At 71.0% G+C, this 27,695-nt stretch overlaps 1 protein-coding gene across 4 annotated transcripts; it reads left to right on the top strand.

Annotated features, from left to right (window-relative positions):
- The first annotated feature begins 1,586 nt into the window (after window positions 1-1,586).
- On the top strand, window positions 1,587-26,341 carry BAHCC1 (BAH domain and coiled-coil containing 1). Of its 4 annotated transcripts, none has more exons than XM_040530426.1 (26): window positions 1,587-1,786; window positions 9,891-10,067; window positions 11,032-11,154; window positions 11,648-13,369; window positions 13,458-13,563; window positions 13,693-13,901; window positions 14,022-14,180; window positions 14,665-14,855; window positions 15,220-15,577; window positions 15,668-16,378; window positions 17,856-18,040; window positions 18,124-18,260; window positions 18,434-18,535; window positions 19,169-19,286; window positions 19,363-19,612; window positions 19,888-20,052; window positions 20,169-20,494; window positions 20,743-20,850; window positions 20,927-21,177; window positions 21,256-21,331; window positions 22,017-22,125; window positions 22,206-22,328; window positions 22,407-22,580; window positions 23,203-24,341; window positions 25,130-25,366; window positions 25,791-26,341. In XM_040530426.1, exons 1-26 carry the CDS (start codon window positions 1,612-1,614, stop codon window positions 25,995-25,997), a joined length of 7,638 nt encoding a protein of 2,545 aa, XP_040386360.1. In that variant the 5' UTR covers window positions 1,587-1,611; the 3' UTR covers window positions 25,998-26,341. The 4 variants fall into 4 exon arrangements, with proteins under 4 accessions (XP_040386360.1, XP_040386362.1, XP_040386359.1 ...); XM_040530428.1 differs by having other exon boundaries at window positions 9,888-10,067; window positions 19,414-19,612; XM_040530425.1 differs by having other exon boundaries at window positions 9,888-10,067.
- Window positions 26,342-27,695: the final 1,354 nt, after the last annotated feature.

Below are 27,695 nucleotides of genomic sequence, written 5' to 3'. Positions count from 1 at the left end.
GCGCGGCGGGGCCCCCGCTCCCTTTCTGCAGGCGCAGCCGGTGCATGGGCAGTGCGCGGGGACCGGCGGAGCTCCGCCGCCGCCGCCGCCGCCGTGCGCACCCCGCCGGGGCCGCCCCGCGCCGCTCTCGCCGTGCCCTCGTCGCGCGGAACGCCCCTCCGGTGAGTGCCGTGCAGTTGGGTCGCGGAGCGGTTTTTTGTTTGCGCTGCCGGGGGGTGGTGGTTGGAGGGGGGGGGGGGGGGGGGGGAGCGGGTTTTATCTGATTTGATTTGATTTGATTTTTTTTATTTTTTTTTTTTTGCGCTTCTCGGCGCTTATTTTTTGTCTCTTCGCATTTAAAAAAAATGCGATTTTTTTCGTGTTTATTTTTTTTTCAATTTTATAATTTTTCTATTTTTTTTTTTTTTTTTAATTTTAACAACAACAACAAAAAAACCACCAAAAAACCAAAAACACAAAATAAAAAAAATACAAACAAACAAACCTCTGCCGCCCGGGGGCTGCGCGCTCGCTCCTCTCTCCGGTGCTCCGGCCGGGGGCCGCCCGCGGACAATGCCGCCCGGAGCCCCGCAGCGCTCCCGCAGCACGGCGCCGGCCCGGCTCGGCGGCACCGGGAGGGGCCGCGGGGCCCCGGCCGCGCTCCTCGCTCCGCTCCCCTTTGTTCGCCGCGGCCCGGCCCCGGCCCCGGCCCCGGCCCCGGAGAAGGCGGCGGCGGCGGCGGGCACCCCGCGCCGGATCGGGCCCCGCCGGTCCCGGCGCTGCCGAGAACAATGCCCCGGCGGGCCCGGCGCACCGGGCGGCCTCCGCCGCCGCTTTGTGCGGCCTCTCCGGCGGCCGGGAGAACGGGGCCCGGGCGGCGGCGGCGGCTGCCGGGGGAAGGAAGGAGGCGGCGGGGGGAGGACGGGAAACGGAGCCCCGGCGGCGGGGAAGGAGGCGGAGGGCGGCCGGGGCCCGAGCACCGGGGGGCCGTGCCCGGGACGCGGAGGGCGGCCGGGCCGTGCAACGGGGGGAGCCGGAGCCGCGCGCCGGGACAGCGGCGATGCCGGCGGCCGCGCACCGGGAGCCGCGGGGAGAACGGGGGCCGGGCGCCGGGGATTGCGGCGGGGAAGCGGGCGGCCGGGCACCGGGAGCGGCAGGAAAACGGGAGAAAGGAGGGGGTTGGCGGCCGGGCACCGGGGATAGCGGGGCCGGGGCACCGGGAGCGGCGGCGGCGGCGGCGGAACCGCGGCGCCGAGCGGGGAAACGGGAGCGGAACGGAGGGGAGCGAGCACCGGGAGGAGCGGGCGCCGCGGGCCCGGGGAAGCTGGGGGCACGGTGCGTGGGGAAACCGGGGGACCGTGCACCGGGGGTGATGCAAAAAAAACCAAACAAATAAATAAAAAAGGGGGGGAGGACCCGGTGCTGGGGGACCGGGGGGTTACCGGGGGTGCCGCGGGGCCTGGCCGCGCTCTCACGCTCTGCTTTTCTCTCCCGTGCTCCAGGAGCGGAGGATGAGCCGGCAGCCCCGGCCCCGAGCGCGGCCCGCCGCCCGGCCCGGCCCGCCGCGGCGCTGAGGATCGCCGAGCAGCCGCCGGGTCCCCCCCGGGCGGGCTCCTGCCCCCGGCCCCCGGCATGGACGGCCGCGACTTCGCGCCCCCGCCGCGGCTGCTGGCGGAGCGGGGCGGCCTCGGGCACCGGCACGGCGCGGGGCGCGTCTCGGGCTCGGCGCACAGCACCGTGCAGCCCCCCGGCCACTTCCAGCCCGCCAAGTTCTTCCCCGCGCCCATCTCCATGGCCACGCACTCAGGTCAGCGGCACGGGCTGGGGGGGGGGGGTGCTGGGGGGTGCATCCTGCATGGGGGGGGCTCCGGGTGGAGGCATTGGGGTCACTCGCACGGCGGCGTCTCCCGGGGACCCCCCCCCCCCCGCTTCCCCCGTGCCAGCGCTGCTCCCCACCGGGCCGAGGCAGCGCGATCAGGGTGAACAACGGCGCCGTTATGCGCAGCAAAAAAATAAATAAAATGAAATAAAATAAAACCCGGTCCTGCACCCGCGTCTCGGGGGGAGGACGGCTTCGCAGCTCCCACCTTCCCGTTACCGGCTGCAGCCCGTGCCCGGTACCGGAGCCGGGCTCGGTGCATCCTCGGTGCGGCCCCGCCGGCTGCCGCGGCTTTGTGTGCGGTGCTGAGCGCTCGGCCGCGGCCGTGCGGGGCTGCAGGGGGGGCTGCAAAGCAGGGGGGGGTCCCAGCGGGGTGCGTGGAGCGGGGTTGGGTTCGGAGGCACGGAGCTGGGGCTGGATCCGGCGCTCAGCCGGTGCCGCCCGGGGCCTCCCGCTCCCCGCCGGCGTTTTTCTCTCCGTCGCACGGCGGCAGCGCCTTGATGAGCTGTGAATACTAATAAAATTATATCTGCTTTAATGGGATTACAATTAGTGCATGGATTAGGGCGGGGGGCACGGCCGGGCCGCGACGGGTGCGAGGGCGGGGGGGGGCGGCTCGGGTTCCTGCGAGGAGATGGAAAACGGGGGGCACGGGGGTGCCGGGAGGCAGTGCAGGATTGGGCCCGAGGCCGGGGCGGTTTCGCTTTGTGCCGGCAGCCCCGGGCTGGGTCCCCCCCCCCTGGCTGCCGTTAACCGGGAGGGGCTCCCCAGCGGGGACGGGGCCGCACGGGTTCCCGCAGCTCGGCGGCCCCTTGCGCCCGCCGCCGGGGTCTGGGCGACACATGGGAGCCCGAAAGCAAAGGAGGCTGTTAAAATAACATGGATCGGGCTAAAAATACCCCTGCAGAAACTCGCCTTTTTTTTTTAAAAAAAAAAAAAAAAAGAAAAGGAGAAGCCAAACCCAACAACAGAAAGAGCTAAAAATATTCCGGGCTTTGGCAGGGCCGCCGCAGCCGGAGACGTTCCCGGCGACCGCGCTCGGAGGCACCCGCGCCTACGGGGACGGTGCTTGGGCAAACCCGAACGGGGCCAGGACCCGGCGGCCGCGCCACGGGGCCGGGAGCCGTGCGGCGGTAATTACCGCCGATGATTGATAATTTTGATAATTACCCCGCCCAGCACCGGGAGCCAGCCCGTGGTTCGCCGGGCGGCGGCGGGGCCGTACAGCACGCGGCCGCCCCGGGGCACGGCGCCGGCTCGGGGGGGGGGGGGGGCCCCCGGTCCCGCTCCCCAAATGGCTCCCGGCCGGACTACACCTCCCAGGAGCCTTTGCTGAGCGCTCGGGGCTTGGAAGTAGCCCTGAGAAAAGGGAGATAAAAAATGTTTAGCTTTATTTTATTAAAGCCATAATTCAGGGCTGCGCAGTTATTACAAACAAATGCTTCGGTTTGCATCTGTTTTTGGCACTGGGACCATGCAAATGACGGCGCGAGACGGCGCTGGGGGCCCGAGCGCGGAGGAGCCGCGGCCCTGCCCGGCGCCGGGGGGCTCGGGGGGGCCCTGCCCCGCTGCCGGGGGGGGGTCGGGGGACGGGGCCCCCCTGCCCGGTGCCGCGCTCCAGGGGTGCCGCAGGGCAGGGAGCGGGGTCCCCGGCGTGCCTGCGGTGCCCCCCGTGCCGCAGCGGGGGGGGTTTGCCGAGCCTGGGGGGCGACCGGAGGGTGGGAAACTCGGCCAAACAGGTTCTGCCGACTGCCGGCTTTACCCAGGGCCTCCATTTCTGCCCTTCTGACGTTTTTATGGAGTAAAATACAGCCGAGAGCGCGCTGGGCTGTTTGTCACCGCGCCGAGCCCTCGGCGCGCTGCGATGGCTCGCGGCACCGGGGGGGCTCGCACCGGCACGGCGCTGCGCCGGGAGCCCCGGGGTGCTGCCGGTGCTGCTCCTGCTCTGCGGCACGGTGTCGGTGTGCGGCACGGTGCCGGCGTGCGGCCCGGCCGTGGCACGGTGCCGGCGTGCTGCCCGGTGCCGGTGCGCGGCACGGTGCCACGGTGCAGCCCGGAGGCTGCTCCCCGCTGGCGGCCGCTCTCGGCGCGCAGCCGGGCTGGGCTCCCCGCAGCTGTCCTCCCCCGGTGGATTAAATTCCAGGCCGAGCGCTGCATTTTTTCACCCCGGCGTTGCTGGGGCAGGGACGGGCCATAAAACAGGTGGGGCCTCGGGGGGCTCCCGCTCGGCCTCGTGGCCTCCATCCCCGGGCTGGGGGGGGGAACGCGGCGCTCCCCATCCAGCCCCGGCGCTGGCGCCGCTGCACCTCGGCCGCCGGCTCGCTGCTCGCGCAGGATTTAATCCGGGCGAGGGGCTGGGAGGCGGCGGCGGCACGGCCGCGGTGCTCGGGCTCCTCCGCGGCTCGCCGGCCTCCCTGCAACACGCTCCGAGTTTTTATTAAAAAATAAAAAAGGGGAAAAAAAAAAGTAGGTGTCAAAGTTAAAACAGATTTTGAGATTAACTTGTCTACTCCTTATTAGTGACACTTCTGCTGCAGATTACTGGGGGAGGGGGGAGGCGGGAGGTAAACGCACATGTGTCAGGGAGAAAAAAAGCAGAATACTGAGAAACCCAAATCTTGTGGAATTACAGCTGAGTGGTTTCATCTGTTCATTAGTTATTATTTGGAGCCGCGCAGAGCCGCGGCTGTGCGCGTGTGCCGGGGGAGGCAGATAGCCGCAGCACCGCCGCTCGATGCCGCGATCGCCCCAAAGCGGGGGCGGGCGCCCAGCCCCTTCCCTCCTTTGTCCTCCTGAGCTCGGGGCTGCGACCACCGGCCGTGGGTTGGGGGTCCCGGAGGGGCTGGGGGCGGGCGGCCCCCGGGAGGGACACGTGGGCAGCGATGCCTCCGGGCTCCACGGAGCTGCGGGGGCAAAGCACTGGTGTGCGTGGGGGTCTCGGGGCTGACCCCACCAGGAGGGGCTGAAGGGGGGACGGTGGTAAATGGGTTCATGTGGGTGCCCCCCCCGGTTCCTCCTTTGCTTCCCCGGCTCCTCAGCCCCGTGCCTGGCCCAGGAGCTGCCCCCGTGCAGCCGCTTCATCTCCCCGCGCAGGGCCGGGCGCTGATGGCAGCGCTACGCGACAGCCGAGCTGGTAATTATAGCAGAAAATAAAAATAGCAGGATTTGGCTATTCGGTGACTTTGCAAAGATTCACACGGGCTTTGAACTGCGGCCCCTCCCTCCCGCCCGCGATAGCGGGTAAATAAACACTCACCCAATAATCTCATTCTTGGAGTTCTTCTTTATCCGCTCCGTAAAACGAAACAGATGGGCACAGCGCTGCGCGCGCCTCCCTGCCCGGCCCCGCCGCGCGGCCGCACCGGCAGCGCCCGACCCCAACGGGGTCCCCGTGCTGGGCATTGGGGTGTCCTGGTGCTGGGGGGGAGCCTGGGGGGGCACAGCACCGCAGCCCCTCGGGGTTCGCTCCCTTCCCCTCCCGCTGGGTGCACGGGGACCCCCCGTGTGTGCATGGGGTGAAGGCTGAAGGCGCTTTGAGGCTGCGGAGCTTTGCACGGGGCTGGGTGGGAGACGGGGACCCCGTGGGGCTGCGGGGTGAGGGACGGGGACCCCTGGGCCCTTCCTGGCTGCTCCTCGGCCCCGTCCTGTGCAGGGCCGGCGGCTGCTCCCAAAATGGCCTCTGGGCTGTGCAAGCTGCCTGTGGCGGGGGTGCACAGCCCGCGGCGGCCGTGCAAGCAGCAAGCGCGGAGCGGCGTGCGCGGAGCGGCGTGCACCGGCTGCTGGCCGTGCAAGAGCCCCCAGCAGTCGTGCAAGGGGTGCGTGCGGAGCCGCGTGCGTCGGGCGTGCAAGGGGCACGCGCCGAGCTGCCAGCACCGGCCACGCGAGCGGTGTGGGTGCGCTGCCCTTGCAAGCGGCGTGCAGCAGCCGTGTGAGCCGCGTGCACCCAGCAGCGTGTTGCACACGCGGCCCCGCTGCGGCGCGCAGCCCCGGCGAGCGAGCACGCGGCGCGCAGCCCCTGCTCCGCTCCAGCCTCCCCTTCCCTCCGTCAAAAGCCGACAGATTGCAAGTGGCACTTAGCACGGAGAGCCGAGCTTGTGATTACCCATCGGATAACATTTTAATTGTACTTCTGGCACTCTGTCAAGCTAATTTGAACTGCATTTCAATATTACAGCATTTATTTAGTGCCATAACAATATGGATTAATCTTAAATTATAACACCGAGGAAATTATATTACACTTATTTCCTATTTGCCCAATATTTAAAGGGGCCACGTTGGGTTAAAAAGCGCAACGAGGCGTGCGGGGCCGGGGCCGGGAGGGAGCTGGGGGGGGCCCAGCAGCCCCAGCGCCTCCCCCGAGGGGGTTCCCGGGGCCGGGGGCCGCATCCTGCACCGTGCCTGGGAGGAGCAGGGACCGGAGGTGGCACGTCCAGGGGAGCAGCTGGCGGACGCGGGGCGGGGGGGGGAGGTTATTAACGACCACGGATGTCGTTATTGTGCTGGGCCGAGGATGTGGTCGCGCCCAGGGCTGGGGGTCCCCGGGCAGGGCTGGGGGTCCGGGGCTCTGCTGCGTCCTCGGCCCCGTGTGCCGCCGTGCGCCCCGCGTGCCACCGGCCGCTGCCGGCCCGCGGTGCCAGGAGGGTCCCCGCCAGCTCCGGCGGCTCCGCGTGCGGCCTCGGCCCCGCTAGGAATGTTCCAGCCCCGAAATAGCCGAGGCAGTAACTCTACCCAGCGCCCCGCGCACGTCCCGGCCGCCCGCCTCCCCCCTGCGCGGCCGCCCCTCCCGGGACAGCCCTGGGGACGGCCGTGGTGACGTGGGGACCCGTGCCTGGCCTGGGCCGCGTGCCCGGGCTGCAGCGGGGACCGCAGCATCGCTGGGGGGCCATCGCCCCTCTTCCCAACCCCAGCCACCGGCTGCTCCGTGTCCCTGTCGTGCGTCCCCGGGGTCGGGGGGAGGCTGGAGCAGGGTGCTTAAAAAGGAGCCCCCAGATCGCGGGGTGGCCCAGGGAGGGGGCACGGCAGGGGTTGGGAGCAGCGGGGCCGTGGGGCGCGGGAAGAGCCGGGGCCTTCCCGGAGAGGGAGGGAGGGAGGCAGGGAGGGAGGCAGGGAGGATGCTGCGTGGGAGCGGGGCCGGGGACCCCCTCCCTTTCCCGGCAGCGCTGCCTTGGTCGGGTGCCCGTGGCCCCGCGCCCCGCTCCGGGCGGGCGCCCAGAACGCGGCTCGGCCCGAGCAGATGTGGCCGGAGCGCTCCCGCGGCCCCGCTCGCCGCCGGGGGAAACTTTCCGTCTTCCCAGCACATTCCCATCTGCGCCGGGCCCGGCGCGGGGGCGAAGAACGGCCCTGGGGGGGGCTCACGCCCTGCTCTGCCCCGTGGCCCCCCCGGGTCCCTCCGGTGCCCGTCACTGCGGTCATCGCTGAGACCTGGCGGGCTCGGCGCTGCCGTGACCCCGGTGGGTTTGGGGCCGGTGCTGCCCTGGCAAAAAGCCCCCGAGCTCCCCCCTGACCCCCCCATCCCGCCCCGGGCTTCCCGGCCCCCGCGGTTTGGCAGGGGATCAGAACAAAACGCAGCTCGCTTCGCTTTTAACCCCTTCCTCCGGCCGTGCGCCTCCTTCCCAGCCCCGTTTGGGGGAGTCCCGGGGTGCTGCGAGTGCCCACATCCACCCGCACGGCCCCGCCGCCTCCTGTGCCTCAGTTTCCCTGTCCAGGCCAGCTCGGCTCGGGGGGGAGCAGGACACGAGTGGCTGTGGGGTGGCCGGGCCGGCACGGTGCCCGCGTGGCCGTGCGGGAGCTCCCAGCACAGGCGCGAGCGACGACCGGCGGCAGAACCCCGCGGTCCCCAAAACACGGCTGCAGTCGATCCCCTCCGTGCTGGCTCCCAGCGGGGGGATTTTCTGCCCGGCCGGGCCGGTGCCGGAGCCGGGAGCGGTGCCCAGCGGGGCTGAGTCACGGCGCTGGCCCCCGGGTGCAAGGAGCAGGGCCAGGGAGTTCCCAGGCGGGCGCTGCCGAGGGGCTGCGGGGGGCAGGATGGGACCCATGGCACTGCGCCCTCCCTGGTGCCGTTCCTCCGTCGCCGCGTGCTCGGGGGCGAGCTGAGCTCTGCGCGGCCTCAGGACCCCCCCCCCCCCCCCCCCAAGTCCTCGCCTGCTGGGGGGGGCCGCCTGCATCCCACAGCCCCCGCGGTGGGGAGAGCCGGGGCCGTGGGAAGGGGGCGCGGAGCCGAGCTGGGGCCGGAGCGTGCGAGCGGCCGGGGCGAGCGTGCGTGCGGGCGTGCGAGCAGGGTGGGAACGGCGCGGGGGCCAGCGCGCGCCTGGGGACCCGGCCGTGCCAGGGGGCGTGAGTCAGCGGCTGGGACGGGACGTGGAGGGGGGAGAGGAGAGCGCGCGAGCGAGCGGCGCGGGGCCCGGCCGCTGCCACGGGGCCGTGCGCGCGCGGGTTTTCGTACAGCCCGTCGCACAGCTTCCAGAAAAGGCTCCTTCTGGAAACCTCGGCTTCCTGCCGAGCTCACGCCGCCCGGCCCCGTTCCCGGCTCCGCGGGGCGCCCCGTGCCGTGCCGGGATCCCCCTTGCTCCGTCCTCCCGGCCGGTGCCCGGGGGCGATGCCGCGTCCCGTCCCGCGCATGGTGCCGGTTCCCAGGGCCGCGGGCAGGGTGCGGCCGTGCCCCCAACCCACGCGGTCCCGGCCCGGGTTCGGCCCCCGGCCGGCCAGCGCAGGAAGGAGCGAGCTGCCTGAAACCACATCCCCGACACTCATCCCAGAGGCATCCCGGCGGGATTAGCCGGGGAGCGTGGGCCGGCTTAGAGAGCAAAGCATCACTTCCTGCCCCGGCCGGGCGGCCGGCCAGCCCTGGGCTCCGCTGTGCCATGCCGAGCCGTGCCGAGCCGTGCCGAGCCGTGCCGTGCCGTGCCGCGGAGGGGCCAGGAGGCCGCGGTCCCCGCCAGCCCACGTCGGCAAACACATGCAGGCGGGGAGCGAGGCCAAGCGCAGAGGGGCGGCCGCGCTCCCCCCCCGGCTCCCGCCCGGCCGCTGGCTACCGGCTGCGATGTTTCCACCATGATCTCACGGCTCGGCCCGCCCGGCCCTGCGGGGTGGGGGCGTCCCCGGCGGGGAGCTCCGTGGCCCCCCCCCATGTGCAGGGGCGGGCCGGGCGGGGGCTGCCCCCCTGCCCTTTTTGTCGTGCGCCCTCCCTTGTGCTGTTCTCCTCCGTGCACACGCGTGCACGCACGCACGTTTGTGCACATGTGTGCGCGGCACCCCCTGGCGCGCTCGCCTCCGCAGGGCGTTGCTCCGGGAAGCCGCTGCCCCGGTCGCAGACGGCTGTCCCCATGTCCCCAGCCTCCTGCCACCGCCCCTGGGCACTGGCAGGGCTCCGGCTGCTGCAGCTGGCAGCTGCCCCTGCTGGGAGCGGGATGGCCCGGCGTGCCCCGGCCGCCTGGCGTGGCACAGCATGGCACGGCACGGCACGGGCCCTGGGGGCAGCCGGTGTCCTGCAGCCGCTCAGAGCCAGGGGCAGAGCAGCAGTGGGGGGAGGCGCACGCGTGTGCAAAGCCTGCCATGTGCTGGCACACGCGTGTCCCTGGGATGTGCACGTGGGGTCAGGGCAGGACACAGGTGCTCCCTCCCCGCGCGTCTCTGCTGCTGCTCGCGCGCTCCAGCGTGTGTGCAGGTGGGGCTTGGGGGGGGGGGGGGGGGGGCACGAGGGGCGCGATCACATGAGGTGTGCGTGTACTCGAGTGTGCGCGTGCCAGCGGTGTGCGCGCGCAAGCCATGTGTGTGCACAAGCAGTGTGCGCGCACAAAGGATGCGTGCGCACATTCGGCGTGTGCGAAGGGATGCGCGTGCTCAGGAAGCACGGGCACACCTAGCACGTGTGCACAAGGGATGTCGTGCTGGGCACGGCCCTCCTGCAGGTGTCCGTGCACAAGCGTGCAAGCGCACGGCGAGCGAGCGTGCCGGTGCGGCGGGGGTGGGAGCGTGTGTGTGGTGGGGGCCGGGGGCTCCCCCCTGACTCTCTCCTCTCGCCCCGCAGCAGGGAGCGGACTGATGGGGAGCGCGCCCGCCTCGTCCTTCATGGGGAGCTTCCTGAGCAGCAGCCTGGGCTCGGGGGCCCCCAGCCACCCCTCGGGCCCCGCCGCGTCCCCCCCGGAGCCGGCTTTCCGCGGGCCTCACTCCGGCACCTCCCAGATCTGGTTCTCGCACTCCCACGAAGGTGAGTGGGCGCCGGGGAAGGGCCGGGAAGGAGCCCCCCCCCCCCGGGGGTGGGCCGGGTGTCGCGGACACCCCCACGGCATCGGGGTGGCCGGGCTGCGGGGGGGGGGATGGCCGCGGCACGCGGGTGGTCGCAGCGGGCAGGCAGCACGTGGCAAGCTTCGGGGTGGCGGCGGGGCGGGCAGCACGTCCCGTGGACACCCCCCCATCCCCAGCACGGGGGGGGGGGGCATCCGCGAGGACAAGGCTCAGCCCGCTGCAAAAAGGGATGTTGGGGGGGGGGGGGGGGGGGCCTGTGCAGGGCTGCAGCCCCCGTGCCGGCTCATGCTGCAGGGTGCGGGGTGTCCCCGGGATGCCCTGTTAACCAGACCACCGCTTCCCCATCGCGCCGGGCTGTGGCAGGAGGGGGGGGGGGGGGGGGGGGGGGGCAGCCCCGGCAGTGCCCCCCGCGGCACGCCGCCGCCGTCCCCGTCCCCACCTGAGCGGGGGCCGACAGAGTTAAGGAGCGGGGCGGTGGTGTTGGCGCGGGGCCCTGGCAGCCGGCCCAGCTGGTAGTTTGACCGGCTGCCAGTTGGCTCCCGGCGTGCCGGGGCCTGCGCGCCGCGCTGGGGGGGGGGGGGGAGATGGGGGGGGGGGGGGGGGGGGGGGGGGGGACACGGGGACAGGCGGGGGGGAACGGGCAGCGCACGCGGCTCCGGCAGCGCAGCGCTCGCTGCTGACGGACGGCTCGCGCGGGTGGGGAGCCCTGCGAGCGCTGTGCCGAGCCCCCCCCGCACCCCCTCGCCGTTCATGGGGGTGCACCGGGGGGGGGGGGGGGGGGCTCACGGCCCCGGCGTGGCGAGAGGAGGGCAGATATTGCGTGGCCAGGAGGCGCGTGGCGCACGCAACGCGTGTGCGCGGTGTGATGGGGCGAGCAAGCCACCCGGCCCCGGCCCCCTGACCGCCATGCGCCCCCCCCCCCCCAGCCCCGGGGTACCCCCGCTTCTCCGGGAGCCTGGCGTCCACCTTCCTGCCCATGAGCCACCTGGATCATCACGGGAACAGCAACGTCCTCTACAGCCAGCACCGCTTCTACGAGAGCCAGAAAGGCAGGTACCAGGGCCGGCACCGCGCCGGGTGCCCACGGTGGGGGGGGGGGGACACGTCCCCGGCGTGCATGGGGGGGGCAGAGAGGAGGCTGCCGGGCACGGCGGTGCTGCCGGGGGGCTCGGTGCCCGTTCCCGGTGCCCGTCCCCTGCGGTGGGTCCCCGCCACGAGGGGCTGGCGATGGAGCAGGTGCCGGGTCCCCGGGGATGGAGCGGGGTCGCGGGCACCCGGCCCAGCCGCCGCCGCTGTTGCTTCTCACAATATTGTGGCGGGCGCTTAATAGGGAACATTGTTTGGGTGGGAAATGGAGCTAATTAGGCCGTGCCTTCCCCCGCGCTCCTCCCCTCATTAGCGGGGAGCTGGCGCTTGGCACGGACGCGGCCCCGGGCGCCTCGAACGCGCCTTTGTTCGGCGCGGGGCCCCGGGGGGGGGGGTGGGGGGGGGGGTGCTGGGTTTGCTGGGGGGGGGGTCTGACCCGCTCGCCCTCCCCTCCAGATAACTTCTACCTGCGCAACCTGCCCGCCCAGCCCGCCCTGCTCTCCGCCGGCCACGGCTTCCCCGGCATCGCCCGCGCCGCCCCCGGGCCCCCCGCCGGCTCCTGCAGCCGGGAGCGCGATGCCGGGCCCCTGCCCAAGACCCCCAAGGACTACGACCGCTTCCTGGCGGCCAAGGAGAAGGCGAGCAAGGCGGACGGCAAGGAGCGGCCGCCGGAGGACGACGCCAAGGAGAGGCACCGGGCGGTGCTGCCGGTGCCGCCCGAGGGGCACTGCAAGGAGGGGCTCCCCCCCCGGGCGGCGGGCGACGGCCGCCCCAAGCACCTCGCCTCCTGCCTGCTGGGCGCCAAGGGGCTGGAGGGCGAAGGCGGCCGCGCCGCGCTGCCCAGCTGTGCCGGCAGCGCCCTGCCCCGCGCCGGCCGCTGCGCCAAGGAGCCGTGCCGCGGCGAGAGGGAGCCGGGAGCCCCCGAGGCTCCGCCGCCCTACGGCGAGTGCCTGGAGCGGCGGCAGATGCTGCACCACGCCGTCTCCTACGCCGTGCCCACCGGGCCGGCCCCGCTCGGTGCCGCCGCCGCCGCCGCCGCCGGCTCCTTCCCCTGCCTGCAGCTGCACGCCGGCCCCGACGTGCTGTGCCCGCTGCCGGACAAAGCCGGGAGGGAGCTGAAGCTGAGCGGGGCCACGTTCGTGCCTTCGGTGGGACACCTGGCGGACAAGAGCCGCTCCTTCCAGGTGGCGGCCGAGAGCTGCGGGCTGGAGCGCGCCGAGGGCAAGGAGCGGCACGGCGAGGTGGGCGCCGAGCCCCCGGCCGCCTACGGCACCTCCTTCCACCACCACGCCAAGGCGGAGGGCAAGGCGGAGCGGCGGCTCGAGTGGGGCGGCCCCGGCGCCCGGCTGAAGGGGCTGGAGTACCTGGGGGGCGGCGGGGCGGCCGAGGGGCCCCCCTTCGCCGGCCTCGGCCCCCCGCCCAAGGGCGGCCTGGAGAAGGGCTATTTCGAGGTGCCGCCGGCCCCGGACTGCTCCCGCGCCCCGCACGCCGACCCGCTGGGCGCCAAGGTGGGCCCGTCCTGCTGCACTTTAGAGAAGGGCCCCAAGGAGCCCCCCGGGCAGACCCCGCAGAAGGTGGCGCGGATCCGGCACCAGCAGCACGGCGGCCCCGAGGCGGAGGCGGCCGGCGGCGGCCCCGAGGGCAAGCGGAAGGCCCTGGAGCTGAACTCCCTGGGCTACAACGGGCCCCCCCTGCCCCCCTGGGGCGTGCAGGGCCAGGGCCCCCCCATGGCCATGGCGGAGGAGAGGAAGGGCTCCTACCTGGACCCCTTCAGCACGAGTCTGCAGCAGGCTGCGTTGATGACTCAGGGCTCGGTGCTGAGCCAGGACATGCCGACCCCCCCGGACGAGGTCTCGGCCATGAAGAACCTTCTCAAGTACAGCAACCAAGCACTTATCGTGGGCCAGAAGGCTCCCTTCGTGGGGCTGGGCGGCATCAAGGGCAGCTGCGCCCACCAGGACGCCAAATTCCCCCCGGGCAAGGGGCAGCCGGAGCTGGAGCGGCCGGATTGCGCCCGCAGCCGGGAGCACGAGCTGGGCCACGGCGAGGGCGAGGTGCGGCAGCCCCCCGTGGGCATCGCCGTGGCCGTGGCGCGGCAGAAGGACACGCTCAGCCGCCCCGAGCCCTCCTACGGCAGCGGCTCCGGCCGGCAGGGCCGGGCGGCCGCCGGCATCAAAGGTAGGGGCCGGGGGGCGGCGGGGGGCGGCGGGGGGCCCGGGGTGCCGGCGGTGCCGCGCTCACCGCGCCGTCCTCTCGCCCCGCGCAGCCGGCACGGCGCGGCCCATGCACGTCATCGACCTGGAGGCAGAGGAGGAGCGGGGCCGGCTCTGCGAGGAGCGCCTGGGGCTGCCGGGGCGAGAGCTCCTTCTCCAGTAAGTGCCGTGGGGGGGGGGGGGGCGGGGGGGGACACACACGCATGGGGGCCCCGTCCCCGTGCCGCCAGCTTGGGCAGGTGGCGGTGCCGTGCGTCGCGGTGCCCCACGCCGCCCCTCTCTCCGCAGGGACAACAAGGAGCTGGTGGAGTTCGCGCGGATGCACCCCTCGGGGGGGTGCCCCGGGGACCTCACCCCCCACCTGATGATCGCGGGGGGCTCGTCGCTGCCGGCGGGCCAGCTCGGGGGGGACCCGGCCGCCCACGCGCACCCGGCGCACACGCACTGGCTGCCCCGCACCCGCAGCCCCTCCATCTGGATGGGGGGACACTCCTACGGTCGGTGCCGGCGGCGGGGGGGGGGGCTGCGGGAGCAGGGGGGGCTGCCCCCCCTCCTCTCCCCGCCCCGGCGCTGACGGCCCCCCCCCCCCCCCCCCTCTTGGCCCCCCCCCCCAGCAGGCATCGGCCACCCCGCGCTGCACCAGAACCTGCCGCCCGCCTTCCCCGCCTCCATGCCCAGCACCATGCAGCCCGTCTTCCCCCTCTCCCAGGAGCCCCCCGCCCAGCTCGTCATCCTGCCCACCGAGCCCCCCGCCCACGGCACCCCCCACACGCTGGGTGAGGCTGGGGGGGGGGGGGGGGGGGGCGGGGGCTGGCTGGAGGGCACCCACGGCTTGTTGTGCTGTTGGGGTGGGAAATGGGGGTCCCTACAGGTGGTGCTGAGGGGGTAGGGGGAGGTGGGGGGGTCCCTACAGGGGATGCTGAGGGGGTGGAGGGGGAAATGGGGGCCTGGGGGTGCTGCTGGAGCGCAGGGGTGGGAGATGGGGGGCTTCCTGCAGATGATGCTGACGGGGTGCGGGGGGAGATGGGGTCCTGGGGTTGCTGGGGCACAGGGATGTGAGATGGGGGGGGGGGGGTCCCTACAGGTGATGCTGAGGGTGCAGGGGTGGGAGATGGGGAGTCCCTTTGGGTGCTGCCGGGCTGCAGGGGTGGGAAATGGGATCCTGGGGGTGCAGGGCTGGGGGACCACTGCTTGGATCTGCGGGGTGACCCCACCACGGGTCCCCCGCTGACCCCCCCCCCCGCCCCCCGCTGCCGACAGCCGACGTGATGGACCAGGCGTCGCTGTGGCCCCCCATGTACCCGGGCCGGGGTCCCGGCGCCCACCTGCAGCACACGGGGCAGCTGCCCGTGTACTCGCGCTCGCAGTTCCTGCGGCAGCAGGAGCTCTACGCCCTGCAGCAGCAGCGGGCGGCACAGGCCCTCGAGATCCAGCGGCAGGCGCACGTCCAGGTGCCCGCGGGGCTGGGGGCGGGTGGGGGGGCAGGACGTGGGGCTGGGATGGAGGGTGGGGGGGCCGTGGGGCTGGGCTGGGGCTGTGGCGCCAGATGATGCTGGGTGGGATGCGGGGCGGTGGGATATGGGGCTGGATGCGGGGCTGGATGCAGGGCTGGGGGATGTGGGGCAGTGGGATGGGGGGAAGTGGGATGTGGGGCTGGATGTGGGGCAGGGGGACGCGGGGCAGTGGGATGCGGGGTAGTGGGATGCGGGGCTGGATTTGGGGCTGGATGGGGGGCAGGGGGATGCGGGGCTGGATGCGGGGCAGGGGCCGTGCTGTGGTGCTGACGTGTGCCAACCCCGTGTCCCCCCCCCACAGCGCAAGCCGGAGGAGCAGCCCCTGGAGCTGGAGGACGTGTGTCCCGAGAAGCCCCTCAAGCCCTCCCACAAAGCAGTTGCCTTAAACCCCCCGGCCAAGGGCATGTCCTCGGCGGCCCCTGGGCCCCCCAAGCTGTCCCCTTGCTGCCACTCCCCGGCCCTGCGGCACCCGGCCAAGTGCCCCGTGGCGCTCCCCGCGGCCCCCTGCACTTTACCCGTCTGCCCCGCCGCCAGCTCCGCCGTGGCCCCTCGCTCCCCGGCCGACAGCCCCGTCCCCGTCCAGAGCAAGGGCAGCGACGGCGAGGACAAGCGCGGGGAGGGACAGCCGCCCCGCGACTACCCCAAGTCCCTGGAGCCAGGTAGGGTGGCGGCGGCGAGGAGGAGGAGGAGGAGGGTGGCTGTGGGGTGCCGGGGTCTCCCCGCTGAGCGTCACCCCCCCTTCCCCGCAGACCTGCCCCCGGGCTACAGCTACCCCGCGGCCAACATGGGCTTCTCGGAGGCGCACTCGGCCGAGCCGGCCGACCCCGACACGATGCACGCGGGCTCCCCGCCGGCCGAGCCCGAGCAGTCGCGGACCTTCAGCCCCACCGAGGATGTGCTGAGGGAGCCCGGCCCCGTGCGGGAGCCGCCGGCCGGGGGGGCTGCAGCCGAGGGTCCCGGCGCCTTGCTGCACCGCCACCACCTCCTCCTCGCCCCGGGGCCGGCCCCGGCCGCGGTGGCCACCGAGGAGCCTTTCGGGGTGCGCCGGGAGGCGGCTCCGGCAGTGCTGGAGCAGAGCTCGGTGGAGCAGCAGCGCCCGGTGCCCGCGGTGGGCTCCTCACCGCTGGTCCCCCCTGGCGGCGAGGAGGAGGAGGAGGAGGAAGAGGAGGAGGAGGAGGGCAACAGCGAAGGCTCAGGGCCGGAGGGCAGCTGCGACGAGGAGGAGGGCGATGGCTCCAGCCACGCGCCCAGCGGGCGGCAGGGCTGCCCGGGCGGGCTGGAGGCGCTCATCGCCGCCGGCATCGACCTGGGGGAGCTGCCGGCGCTGGGGTCCCCCGAGGAGCCCCCCCCGGCCCCCCCCTCGCCCGCCCCCTGCGCCGTGGGGCTGCCCGGCATCGCGCTGCTCAGCGAGCTGGCCGACCTGGAGCTCCGCCGGCGCCGCTGCGACCTGGCCCTGGAAGGTGAGCAACCCCCGCGCCCCCCGCCCCGCGGTGCCTCCCGTCCCCTGCCTGTGCGCCCCGGTGCTCCCTGCCCCGTTGTCACACCCCTTGGTGCCCTCGGGGGCGTGCAGCGCGTGCAACACAGAGGTCGTGCATTGTGCATGCAGCAGAGGGGCTGCACAATGTGTGCAGGGGCTGGGCTGGGCAGAGCACGTGTTGTGCAGCGGGGGGGGGGGCTGTGTGCGCGCTTGCAGTGCGCGTTTGCAGTGCAGGGCTGCGTGCATGCCGGCAGCACAGGGCTCTGTGCGTGTTCACAGCATGGGCCCGCGTGCATGTTTGCACTGCAAGGGGCTGTGCGCATTTCTAGTGGATATTTACAGTGCGGGGTCGTGTGCGTGCTTCCACTGCAGCGCTGCGTGCACATTTGCACCACATCTTTGCACGCAGGGCTGGGTGCACGTATGCGCCGCACACTTGCAGTGCAGGACTGTGCGCGTTTGCGCCGGATATTTGCAGTGCAGAGCTGCGTGCGTGTTTGTGACATGTGCAATGCAGGGCTGCGTTCATGTGCTTGACATACGTGCAATGCAGAACTGCATGCGTGGTTGCGATGTACAGGTGCAATGCAGAGCTGTGCACGTTGCTGATGTACAGGTGCATTGCAGGGCTGTGCATGGCTGCGATGTACAGGTGCAATGCAGAGCTGTGCGTGTTGGTGATGTACAGGTGCAATGCCGGGCTGTGCACGTTTGCACCCTATATTTGCAGCGCAGGGCTTGCACGCACGCGTGCACTGTACGTCTGCAGCGCGGGGCTGTGTGCGTTTGCACCACGGTGCCCGGCTGCAGGGCCCTGCTCGCAGCCCAGGGCCGTCTCCGGGGCTCTGCTCCAGCGCTGGCTCCAGGCAGGCGCCGGGATTCCCTCCCGGCTCGGCTTCCCCAGGGAATCCCGGGGGCCCCGGCAGGGAAGGCCCTGGCGCCTCCCCAGCGCTGTCGCGGGCGGGCGCAGGGCCCCGCGTGCTCGCTGCTGCCGCCGGCCGAGTCCCGCTGCGTGTGGCGGTGCCGTGCGGGGGCCGTCGGGCCCCGTTCCCCGGTGGGGAGCCGGCTCCCCCCGCCGCAGCCCCCGCGGATGGGGCGGCAGGATGGGGCGCGTCACCGCGTCCCTCCCCGCCCCGGCCTTGGCTCTGCGCCCCGATGAGTTCATCGCTGGCCGCCGCGGCCCCGCGGCACCCTGGGGACACCGGGCGTGCCGTGCACGCAGCACCCTGCGTGCTGTCCCTGCGCCCCACGGGCACCCTGTGCGTGCTGCCCCATCTCGTGCAGCACCCCATGCACGACCCCACTGACCCCTTTTTGCCCCGCATGGCCCCGGGGTGCCCAGCCCCACCCAGGGGTGCTGCTCACAAGTGCACGTGCAGGGCTATGGCACAGAAGTGCCGGGGCTCAGGGGTGGCACGGGGGGGTCCTGGCGCGTCCCCGCTGACCTCCGGTCTCGGCAGGGGAGGACGAGGACCTGCTGGCCTTCAACCTGCAGAACCTGGCCACGGTGGCGGCCGCTTGGTCGCTGGTGGAGGCGGCCAGCCGGGAGGGCAGCCCGCCGGCGCTCAGCCCCCTGCCCACCTCGCCACCGCCCCGCGCCCGCGTGCCCCGCCGCAAGTACACCTGGACGCCCAAAACCAAGGCCGTGAGTAGTCCCCTCGCCCCGTGCCGCCGTGGCCAGCGGGGTCGAGCCGTGCCCGGTGCGAGCGGCCCGTCCCCGTCCCCCAGGTGTGCCCCCTGAAGGCGGCCATCGAGCAGCTCAACACGCAGGAGGTGGAGGTGCGGATGCGGCTGGCCGAGCTGCAGCGGCGCTACAAGGAGAAGCAGCGCGAGCTGGTGAAGCTGCAGAGGCGGCACGACCACGAGTACGTCCCCGTCCTGCTGGGGGGAAAGCAGCCGGGCTGTGTGTGGGGGGGGGGGCTGCGGGTCGGGTCGGTGGTGGCGGTGGTAAGGGGGGGGTGGTGTCAGCGGTGCGCTGAGTTTGGGGCCGTGCTCAGCCCTCGGTCTCAGGCTGCCCCCGGTCTTGCCGCGGCTGCAGGCGCGACGAGAGCTCGCGGAGCCCGGCGCGGCGCGGGCCGGGGCGGCCGAGGAAGCGCAAGCACTCCAGCACGCTGGGCAGGGCCGAGAGCCGCAAGGTCAAGTGAGTGACCGGGGGCGCGCGCCCGCCCGTCCCCGTGCCGGGGGGGGGGAGGTGGTTTAGGGGTGGCGGGGCCGTCCCGGCCGCTCCCCGGCGCTGCGGCGGCGGCTGCAGGGGCTCCGTCCCGGGGCCGCCCACCCCCCCCCGCCCGGCCGCGGGTGCAGCGTTGCATAAAAGCCTCTTTATCCGCGCTGTATAAAGTCATTGGTCACGCTGCAGTGGTGTTCATTGCTGCTGGCGCTTTATTATTATCCATTAGCCGCCCGGCGCAGTCGTTTTCACACTCACGGGCCCTGTATAATTGTCCTTCTCTGCTACAAATTGCCTCTCCCGACAGGCCCATTTGCATAAATCCTCCGAGCTAGTCCAAACACGATTGGAGTGTGTGTGCGCGCGCGGCATCAGGCCCGATGATTTGGTAATAATAGTTAAATCTGCACTAAATGGTTCCTTCAATTAAGACAGAGAGAAAAAAAAAAAAATTTAATCTCTAGGTTTTATGTCACAAAACATTAGTGAGCGAGTGAAGGTTACAGGGAAAAAAAAGAGGGGAGCCGGGGGGGGGGAGTGGGGGGGGGGGCGGCCGGCGGCGGGCGGGAGCAGCCCCGCGCCGTGCCCACGCCGCGCTCCCCGCAGGGCGGTGAAGAGCAGCCTGTCCCTGCTGTGCGCCGGGCTGCGCGCCGAGCCCCAGCCCAAGAAGAAGCGGAGCAAGCTGGCCCAGGAGGCGTACGGAGGCATCAAGGGCCCCCCCCCGGTGAGTGCTGCCCCCCCGGGTGGCTGGGCGCTGGTGGGGGGGCCGGCTCCTGGCCGAGCCTCCCCGTGCCCCCCAGGACAAGGTGCGGTGCAAGAAGAGCGGCTCGCAGAGCAAGCTGTCCTGCAAGGTGGCCCACAAGGTGTCGCAGCTGAAGCAGAAGGTGAAGAGCAAGGGGCTGCCCGCCGGCATCAGCCCCTTCCGACGGAAAGACCCCAACCCCGGGGGCCGCATCCAGAAGAAGCTGTCCCGCGCCAAGAGCTCCAAGGGCGGCGCCGCCAAGTACCAGCCGCAGGACCCCGACCCCCGCGAGCTGCCCAGCTTCAAAGGCAAGGCCGGCACGGGGCTGGGGGCTGCGGTGTGCTGGGGGGGGGGGGGGGGGGGGGCGGGGGGCAGGATAGTGTGCGGGGGGGGCTGCGGCAACAGGGGGCTGCAGCCATGGGAGGATGCTGCAGTGGGGGGGGGGGGCTGCAATGGGGGTTGCAGCGTGGGGGGCTGCAGCAACGGGGAGGTGCTGCAGGGGGGCTGCGCAAACAGCTCAGGAGCAGCTTGTGCCTGGGGGGCCCCCGGGGACACTCAGCTGTGTCCCCCCCGACTCTCACAGACGGGCACGACGAGGACTCGGACAGCGAGGACGGTGACGACGAGCCGGGCTTGGCCCTGCTGCCCTCGGTGCCCGTGGCCGTGCTGGGACCCTCGCCGTCCTCCGTGGTGAAGATGGAGGCCAACGAGAAGGCGAAGAAGAAGAAGGAAAGGCAGGGGCTGCTCGGTAAGGGGCTCCCCGTGAGGGAGGAGCCGGGGGGGGGGGGGGCTGCCCCGGCACAAACGCGGGGCCCCCTCCGTGTGCCCACGGGGCTCTGAGCCCCCGTCCCCCCCCCCCCACAGGTCCCTGCCGCCTTGGCAGCCCCGAGGGCGAGGTGAAGATCAAGCGGCGGCCGGTGAAGCCGGGAGCCGGCAAGCTGGAGAAGGTGCCGGCGCGGAGGAAGGCGGGCACCTGCGAGGACGGCGGCAAGAAGAAGCTGAAGGCGAAGCCCAAGGAGAGCCTCAGGGCGCCGGCCCCGAGCGGCCCCAGCGCCCCGGCCCCCACCAACAGCCTCTTCGGGGGCGCCGACCCCCGGCACTTCGGGGCGCGGGACGACGGCGCCCGCCTGGCCAGCGAGCGGCTCAAGAAGGCGACGCGCAAGAGCAAGGTGCTGCAGTCGGCCCTGAGGGTGAGTACGGGCTGGGGGGGACTGGGGGGGCCGTGGGGTGTGGGGGTTCGGGGTGATGGAGGGGTTGGGGACGCCAAAGGGACCCTGGGGTGCAGGGGATGGGTGCGGGGCTTGCAGAGGCTGCGGGTGCTGGTGAGGTTTGGGGGTTGCTGATGGGACCAGGGGGCTTGGGGATGTTGTAGGACTGGGGGGGGGCCGGGGGATGAGCCCCCAAAAATGGGTCCGAGCCCCCTCTCCCCGCACCGCAGCGGAAGAACGGGGCTCTCTCGCTGGCCCTCTCGCCCCGGAGCGCCAAGACCATCCTGAGCAAGGGCAAGAAACTGGCCAAGGTGAAGAGCAAAGTGGCCACCAAGCAGGTGAGCGGCCGAGCCCCCCCCCGGCGTGTCCCCCCTCCCACCGGGACCTCCCCACCCTGAGCTGCCTGTCCCGCAGTGCAAGGGCCGGGCGGTCAGCAAGCTGCTGGAGAGCTTCACGGTGGAGGACGACTTCGACTTCGACGACAACAGCAGCTTCTCGGAGGAGGAGGAGGATGGGGGGGGCTGCGCGGGCGGGCGCCGCTCCCCCCTGCCCCACACCTGCGCCATCCAGAAGGAGGACCTGCGGGACGGGCTGCACATCCTCATCCCCAAGGAGGACAGCCTGCTCTACGCCGGCAGCGTCCGCACCATCCAGCCCCCCGACATGTGAGCGGGGCCGGGGGGCACGGGGCGGGGGGTGCTGGGGGGCACGGGGCAGGTGCTGAGCTCCTCCTGTCCCTGCAGTTACAGCATCATCATCGAGGGCGAGCGGGGGAACCGGCAGCGCATCTACTCGCAGGAGCAGCTGCTGCAGGAGGCGGTGAGCGGGTGGCGGGGATGGGATGGGGTGGGACGGGATGGGATGGGGACATGGATAGGGACGGGATGGGATGTAAGGGGATGTGATGGGATGGGACAGGACAGGATGGGCTGGGATGGGACGGGATGGGGACATGGACAGGGACAGGATGGGATGGGACAGGATGGGATTGGGACGTGGATAGGGACGGGATGGGACGGGACAGGACGGGATGGGGATGTGGACAGGGACAGGGACAGGAAGCAGAGTAGAGTATAGAGTAGGGTAGAGTAGGGTAGGGTAGAGTAGAGTAGGGTAGGGTAGAGTAGAGTAGGGTAGGGTAGAGTAGGGTAGAATAGAGTAGGGTAGGGTAGAGTAGAGTAGAGTAGGGTAGGGTAGGGTAGAGTAGAATAGAGTAGAGTAGAATAGAGTAGAGTAGAGTAGAGTAGAGTAGAGTAGAGTAATTCAGTTGGAAGGCACCTTCAAAGTTCATCTTGTCCAACTGCTGATGTTTTCAGGTGCAACGAAAAGTTAAAGGGATGGGGGTGGGGACAAGGATGGGGACAGGGATAGGGAAAAGGATGGGGATGGGGATAGGGGCGGGGATGGGGATAGGGGCAAGGATGGGGACGGGCATGTGGACAAAGATGGGGACAGGGATGGGGACAAGGACAGGGACGGGGCCCAGCACGGCGCTTCTCCGCAGGTGCTGGACGTGCGGCCGCAGTCGAGGCGCAGCCTGCCGCCCGGCACCCGCGTCTGCGCCTACTGGAGCCAGAAGTCGCGGTGCCTCTACCCGGGGAACGTGGTGCGAGGTGAGGGGCGGCGGGGGCGGCGGCGGGGGGGCGGCGGGCTCCCGGCCCTGCCCCAGCCCCACGCCCTGCCCGTGCCGCAGGCTCCTCCAGCGACGAGGAGGAGGACGACCCCGAGGCGGTGATGGTGGAGTTCGACGACGGGGACACGGGGCACATCGCCGTGTCCAACATCCGCCTGCTGCCGCCCGACTTCAAGATCCAGTGTGAGTGGGGCGGGGATGGGGGCGGCGGGGGGGCCGGGGGCCGTGGGGATGGTGCTGACCCCCCGGCTCTGCCCGCAGGCACGGAGCCGTCCCCGGCGCTTCTGGTCTCCAGCTCGTGCCGGCGGACAAAGCGGTCGTGCGGCGACGTGCCCCCGCCCGGTGAGCTGCCCCCCAGCCTCTGCCCGGACCGGCACGACGGCCCCGAGACCCCCAAGAACTCAGGCAAGAAGGCGGCCGGCAAGGAGAAAAGTGGTACGTGGGGGGGGGGGGGGGGGGGGGGGGGGGCACCAGTCACCTGGCGGCAGGACGCTGCCCCGAGGGAGGCGGCACCGGCAGGGATGGCGTGAGGGGTGGGGGGACACGGGGAGAGACCCAGGGAAGGATGTGGGGAAGGATGCGGGGAAGGATTTGGAGAGGGACGTAAGGAAGAATGCGGGGAAGGATGCGGGGAAGGACGCAGGGAAGGGTGCAGGGAAGGATGGAAGGAAGGATGTGGGGAAGGATGCGGGGAACGATGCGGGGAAGGATGCAGGCACGGGGCTGGACAGCGTGGTGCCAGAGCTGGTAGGATGCAGGGAGAGGGCACAGAGGAAGGGTGCAGGGATGCAGGAACAGGAGGCAGGGATGTGGGCAAGGAGAGGGGCTGCAGGGAGGCAGGCGTGGGGAGGAGATGCAGGGAGGGCAGGAGGCAGGGATGCGGGCAGGGAGAGGGATGCAGGGAGGATGCAGGGACACGGGCACGGGGAGGGGATGGAGGGAAACAGAGGGAAGCCGGGATGAGGGCGGGCAGCAGGGAAGCAGCGGGGTCAGCAGCGTGCTCCTGGGCTCCGCCGGTCCCCCCCCCGGCCCCCCCTGACCCCCGTCTCCCCCCCAGGCAAAGCCGCGGAGGTGCTGTCGGGCGGGAAGGCGCCGGTGCTGAGCGACCCGTTCGTGGGGCGGCGCGGCGGGCCGCTGCTCAGCTGGTCGGCGGTGGCGCAGACGAAGCGGAAGGCGGCGAGCAAGGGGACGGCCGTGCTGCAGAACCTCTTCCAGGTCAACGGCAGCGCCAAGAAGCTGCGGGCCAAAGAGGCGCTCTTCCCCGTGCACCACCACGTCGCCGCGCCCGTCTTCGGCAACGGCTTCGGGGCCGACTCCTTCAGCCGCATCGCCAGCTCCTACGCGTCCTTCGGGGCCGGGGCTGGGCTGGTGCTGCCGGCTGCCCAGAAACTCCTGCGCTCCAAGAAGGCCGAGCGGCTGGAGGCAGAAGTGGGCAAAGGCGGCCGGAGAAAGGCAGGCAGTGAGTACCTGGTCAAGCTGGACCACGAAGGGGTGACGTCCCCCAAGAACAAGAACTGCAAGGCCCTGCTGCTGGGTGAGAAGGACTTTGGGGCCAAGCTGGAGCGGCCCCTGGCCAGCCACGGCTATGCCCACGCGGCCCTGGCGGGCAAGGATAGGAAGGGGCGGGCGCCCGTGCACCAGCTGCCCATGGGGCTGGCGCTGCGGAAGTACTCGGGCCAGGCCGAGTTCACCCTGAACTGCGACAGCGACTGCCACAGCTCCTACTCGGACATGGACGAGGACGAGGAGGCGGGCGGGCTGGGCGCCGACGTGCCCTCGCGCTTTATGACCCGCCTCTCGGTTTCCTCCTCTTCCTCGGGCTCTTCCACCTCCTCCAGCTCCGGCTCCATCTCCACGTCCAGCCTCTGCTCCTCCGACAACGAGGACTCCTCCTACAGCTCCGAGGACGAGGACTCCACGCTGCTGCTCCAGACCTGCCTCTCGCACCCGGTGCCGGCGCTGCTGGCGCAGCCGGAGGCCCTGCGCTCCAAGAGCAGCGCGCCGCAGCGCTGCTTCCTCACCAAGGCCGCCGCCGCCGGCCCCAAGGCCAAGCTCAAGCGCAAGGAGGCCCTCAGCTTCTCCAAAGCCAAAGAGTTCTCCCGGAGGCAGCGCCTGCCCTCGGTGGAAAACCGGCCAAAGATCTCCGCCTTCCTGCCCGCGCGCCAGCTCTGGCGGTGGTCCGGGAACCCCACGCAGGTACCTGCAAGGCCGGGGGGACCTGGCAGGAGGCAGGGGGCGTGGGGCAGGATCTGGGGAGTATGGGGTGTGAGGCGGGATCCGTGGGTGCAGGGCAGGGTGCATGGAGCAGGGTGCATGGAGTATAGGGTAGGACCTGAGGCAGAACCCATGGGTGCAGGGCAGGGTGCGTGGGGCATGGTACATGATGCATGGGGCAGGATCCATGGGTGCAGGGTGTGTAGAGCATGGGGTAGGATATGAAGGATGGATGCAGGGCATGGTACATGATGCATGGGGCAGGATCCATGGGTGCAGGGTGTGTAGAGCATGGGGTAGGATATGAAGGATGGATGCAGGGCATGGTACATGATGCATGGGGCAGGATCCATGGGTGCAGGGTGTGTAGAGCATGGGGTAGGATATGAAGGATGGATGCAGGGCATGGTGCATGGTGCATGGGGCAGGATCCGTGGGCGCAGGGTGCATGGAGTATGGGGTGGGATATGAGGCAGAACCCATGGGTGCAAGGCAGGGTGCATGGGGCATGGGGCAGGATCCGTGGGCGCAGGGTGCAGGGCGTGAAGGATGGATGCAGGGCAGGGTGCATGGCGCACGGTGCAGGTAGCAGGACACGCAGGTTGGGTGCTCGCACCCACGTAGGGTGCAGGGTTTCACGGAGCAAGGTGTGCCTGAGCCACAGTCCCTCGGGTGCACGGGGCAGGGTGCCCCAGGGTGCCGTGTGCTTGGCACGGGGCACGGGGCCGGGGTCCCCGCGCCGCCCCTGACCCACCTCTCCCTCCCCGCAGCGGCGGGGCATGAAGGGGAAGGCGCGGAAGCTGTTCTACAAGGCCATCGTGCGGGGCAAGGAGACGCTGCGCATCGGGGACTGCGCCGTCTTCCTCTCGGCCGGGCGGCCCAACCTGCCCTACATCGGGCGCATCGAGAGCATGTGGGAGTCGTGGGGCAGCAACATGGTGGTGAAGGTGAAGTGGTTCTACCACCCCGAGGAGACCAAGCTGGGCAAGCGCCAGAGCGACGGCAAGGTGAGGGACGGGACGGGGCGGGACGGGGATGGGATGGGATGGGATGGGGATGGGGACGGGGATGGAAACAGGGTTGGGGATGGGGAATGGGATGGGGAATGGGGATGGGGAATGGGATGGGACGGGATGGGGATGGGATGGGATGGGATGGGTTGGGATGGGATGGGATGGGATGGGGATGGGATGGGATGGGGATGGGGACAGGGACGGGGACGGGGATGGAAGTGGGGATGGGGATGGGGATGGGGATGGGGTTGGGGATGGAAACGGGGACGGGGATGGGGTTGGGGATGTAGACGGGGGTGGGGATGGGGATAGGAACAGGGAGGGGAACCGGAACAGGAATGAGAACGGGCTGGGTGTGGGGATGGGGATGGGGACAGGGCCATGCGTTGACGCCGTGCCACCCCCCCCCCCGCCGCAGAACGCGCTGTACCAGTCGTGCCACGAGGACGAGAACGACGTGCAGACCATCTCCCACAAGTGCCAGGTGGTGGGCCGGGAGCACTACGAGCAGATGACGCGCAGCAGGAAGTACCAGGACCGCCAGGACCTCTACTACCTGGCGGGCACCTACGACCCCACCACGGGCCGGCTGGTGACCGCCGACGGGGTGCCCATCCTCTGCTGACCCACGGGGACGGGGACGGGGACGGGCAGCCCCCCCGCGCGCCCCCCCCCGCCGTGGGACCCCCTTCCCGGCCATTATGCAAAGCCCGGGGCCGCGGCGGTAGGCGGCCGGGGTGGGGGGGGCGCGCGGGGCGCGGGGGGTGGGGGGGAGGCCCCCCGTACAAGCCATACTTTCCCTAGTACCTCTGACTGTTTGCCAGCAGGTAAAGCAGAAATCAGGTGTGTTGTTCTATTTATTTTGCGTGTAAATATTGTATTTCTTCCGGGAAGTTTTACGGAAAACAGGCGATCCACCAACAGCGACGAGGACAAAAAAAAAAAAAAAAAATTTAAATAATAATAATATGGGGGGGGTCGGGGTGGGGGGGTGTCGGGGTGGGGGGGGGGGTGGGGGGGGGGGGGCGCGTTTCCGTTTCATGCACTGTTTCCCCCAGCCTGGCTGGGACGAGGACAGCGGGGAGCTCTGTACAGAGGGGGCCGCGGCGGGCAGGGCGGGGGGCTCGGGGGGGGGGGGGGCTCGGGGGGGGGGTGTCCCAAATCTGCCACCCCGTCCCCCCCCCGTCCCCCCCTCCCCGTCCCGGTGCAATAGCGGGGGGGTCGGGGTGGCGGCGGACGCTGGCCCGTCCCGCCGAGCCCTGCCCGCCGCGGCCCCGCTGCCCCGCGCTGTAAATGTGTACAGGCGGGGTGGGGGGGGCTTTTCCAGTGTAAACACTAAAAAAAAAAAAAAAAAAAAAAAAAAAAAAAAGGAAAAAAAATAAATAAACCACACACACACACACACGCAGACGCGGAGCAAACATTAAAAAAAAAAAAAAACTGACAAAAAAAGAAAAAAAATGGAAAAAAAAAGGATTAAAAACACAAAGGTTTTATGAACAGCAAACTCTATGTAAAGGCCTTTTAGTATGGAACTTTTTTTATCGACCCCTTGGCTTATGAATAAATAAATAATAAATAAATAATAAATAAATGAATATATGGAACCCCCCCCCCGCCTGCCCCTCCCTGCCCAGCTCCAAGGGTGCCCCCCCCCCAGGGTGGGGGCACCTGGGGGTGATGGGGCACCAGGGGAGATATGGGGGCACCCAAAGGGGGAGCTGGGGGGGATGGGGGCAGCCAAAGAGGGGGGCTGGGGGCACCCAGGTGGGCATGGGGGCACCTAAAGGGGGGGGATGGGGGGAGGATAGGGACACACATAGGGGGTATGGGGCACCCAGAAGGGGGGAGGGGTATGGGGCTACCCGGAGGGGGGGGGGGGATGAGGGCACCCAATGGAGGGGGGGATGGGGAGATGGGGCCCCCCAGAGGGGGATGGGTGCATTCAAAGGGAGGGGATGGGGGAGGATGAGGGCCCCCGGGGGGGATGGGGGCACCCAAAGGGGGAGATAGGGGGGGATGGGGGCAGCCAAAGAGGGCGGCTGGGGGCACCCAGGTGGGCATGGGGGCACCTAAAGGGGGGGGATGGGGGGACGGGGGCACCCGTAGGGGGTATGGGGGGGGGATAGGGGCTCCGGGGGGGGATGGGGGCACCCAAAGGTGGGGCTGGGGGCACCCAGAGGGGGGGGCTGGGGGAGGCAGGAGCCCTGCAGGGGGGCAGGATGGGGGTTGCGGGGCGCGGAGGGACCCAGTCAGGCCCCCCCCAGCCCCGCCCCGCCCCCCCTGGCGGGGGGGGGGGGGGGGGGAGGGGCGGGCGGGGGAG

This window comes from Cygnus olor, chromosome 18, assembly GCF_009769625.2.
Source record: "Cygnus olor isolate bCygOlo1 chromosome 18, bCygOlo1.pri.v2, whole genome shotgun sequence".
Taxonomy (NCBI): domain Eukaryota; kingdom Metazoa; phylum Chordata; class Aves; order Anseriformes; family Anatidae; genus Cygnus; species Cygnus olor.
This window is presented reverse-complemented; position numbering and strand designations above follow the sequence as displayed.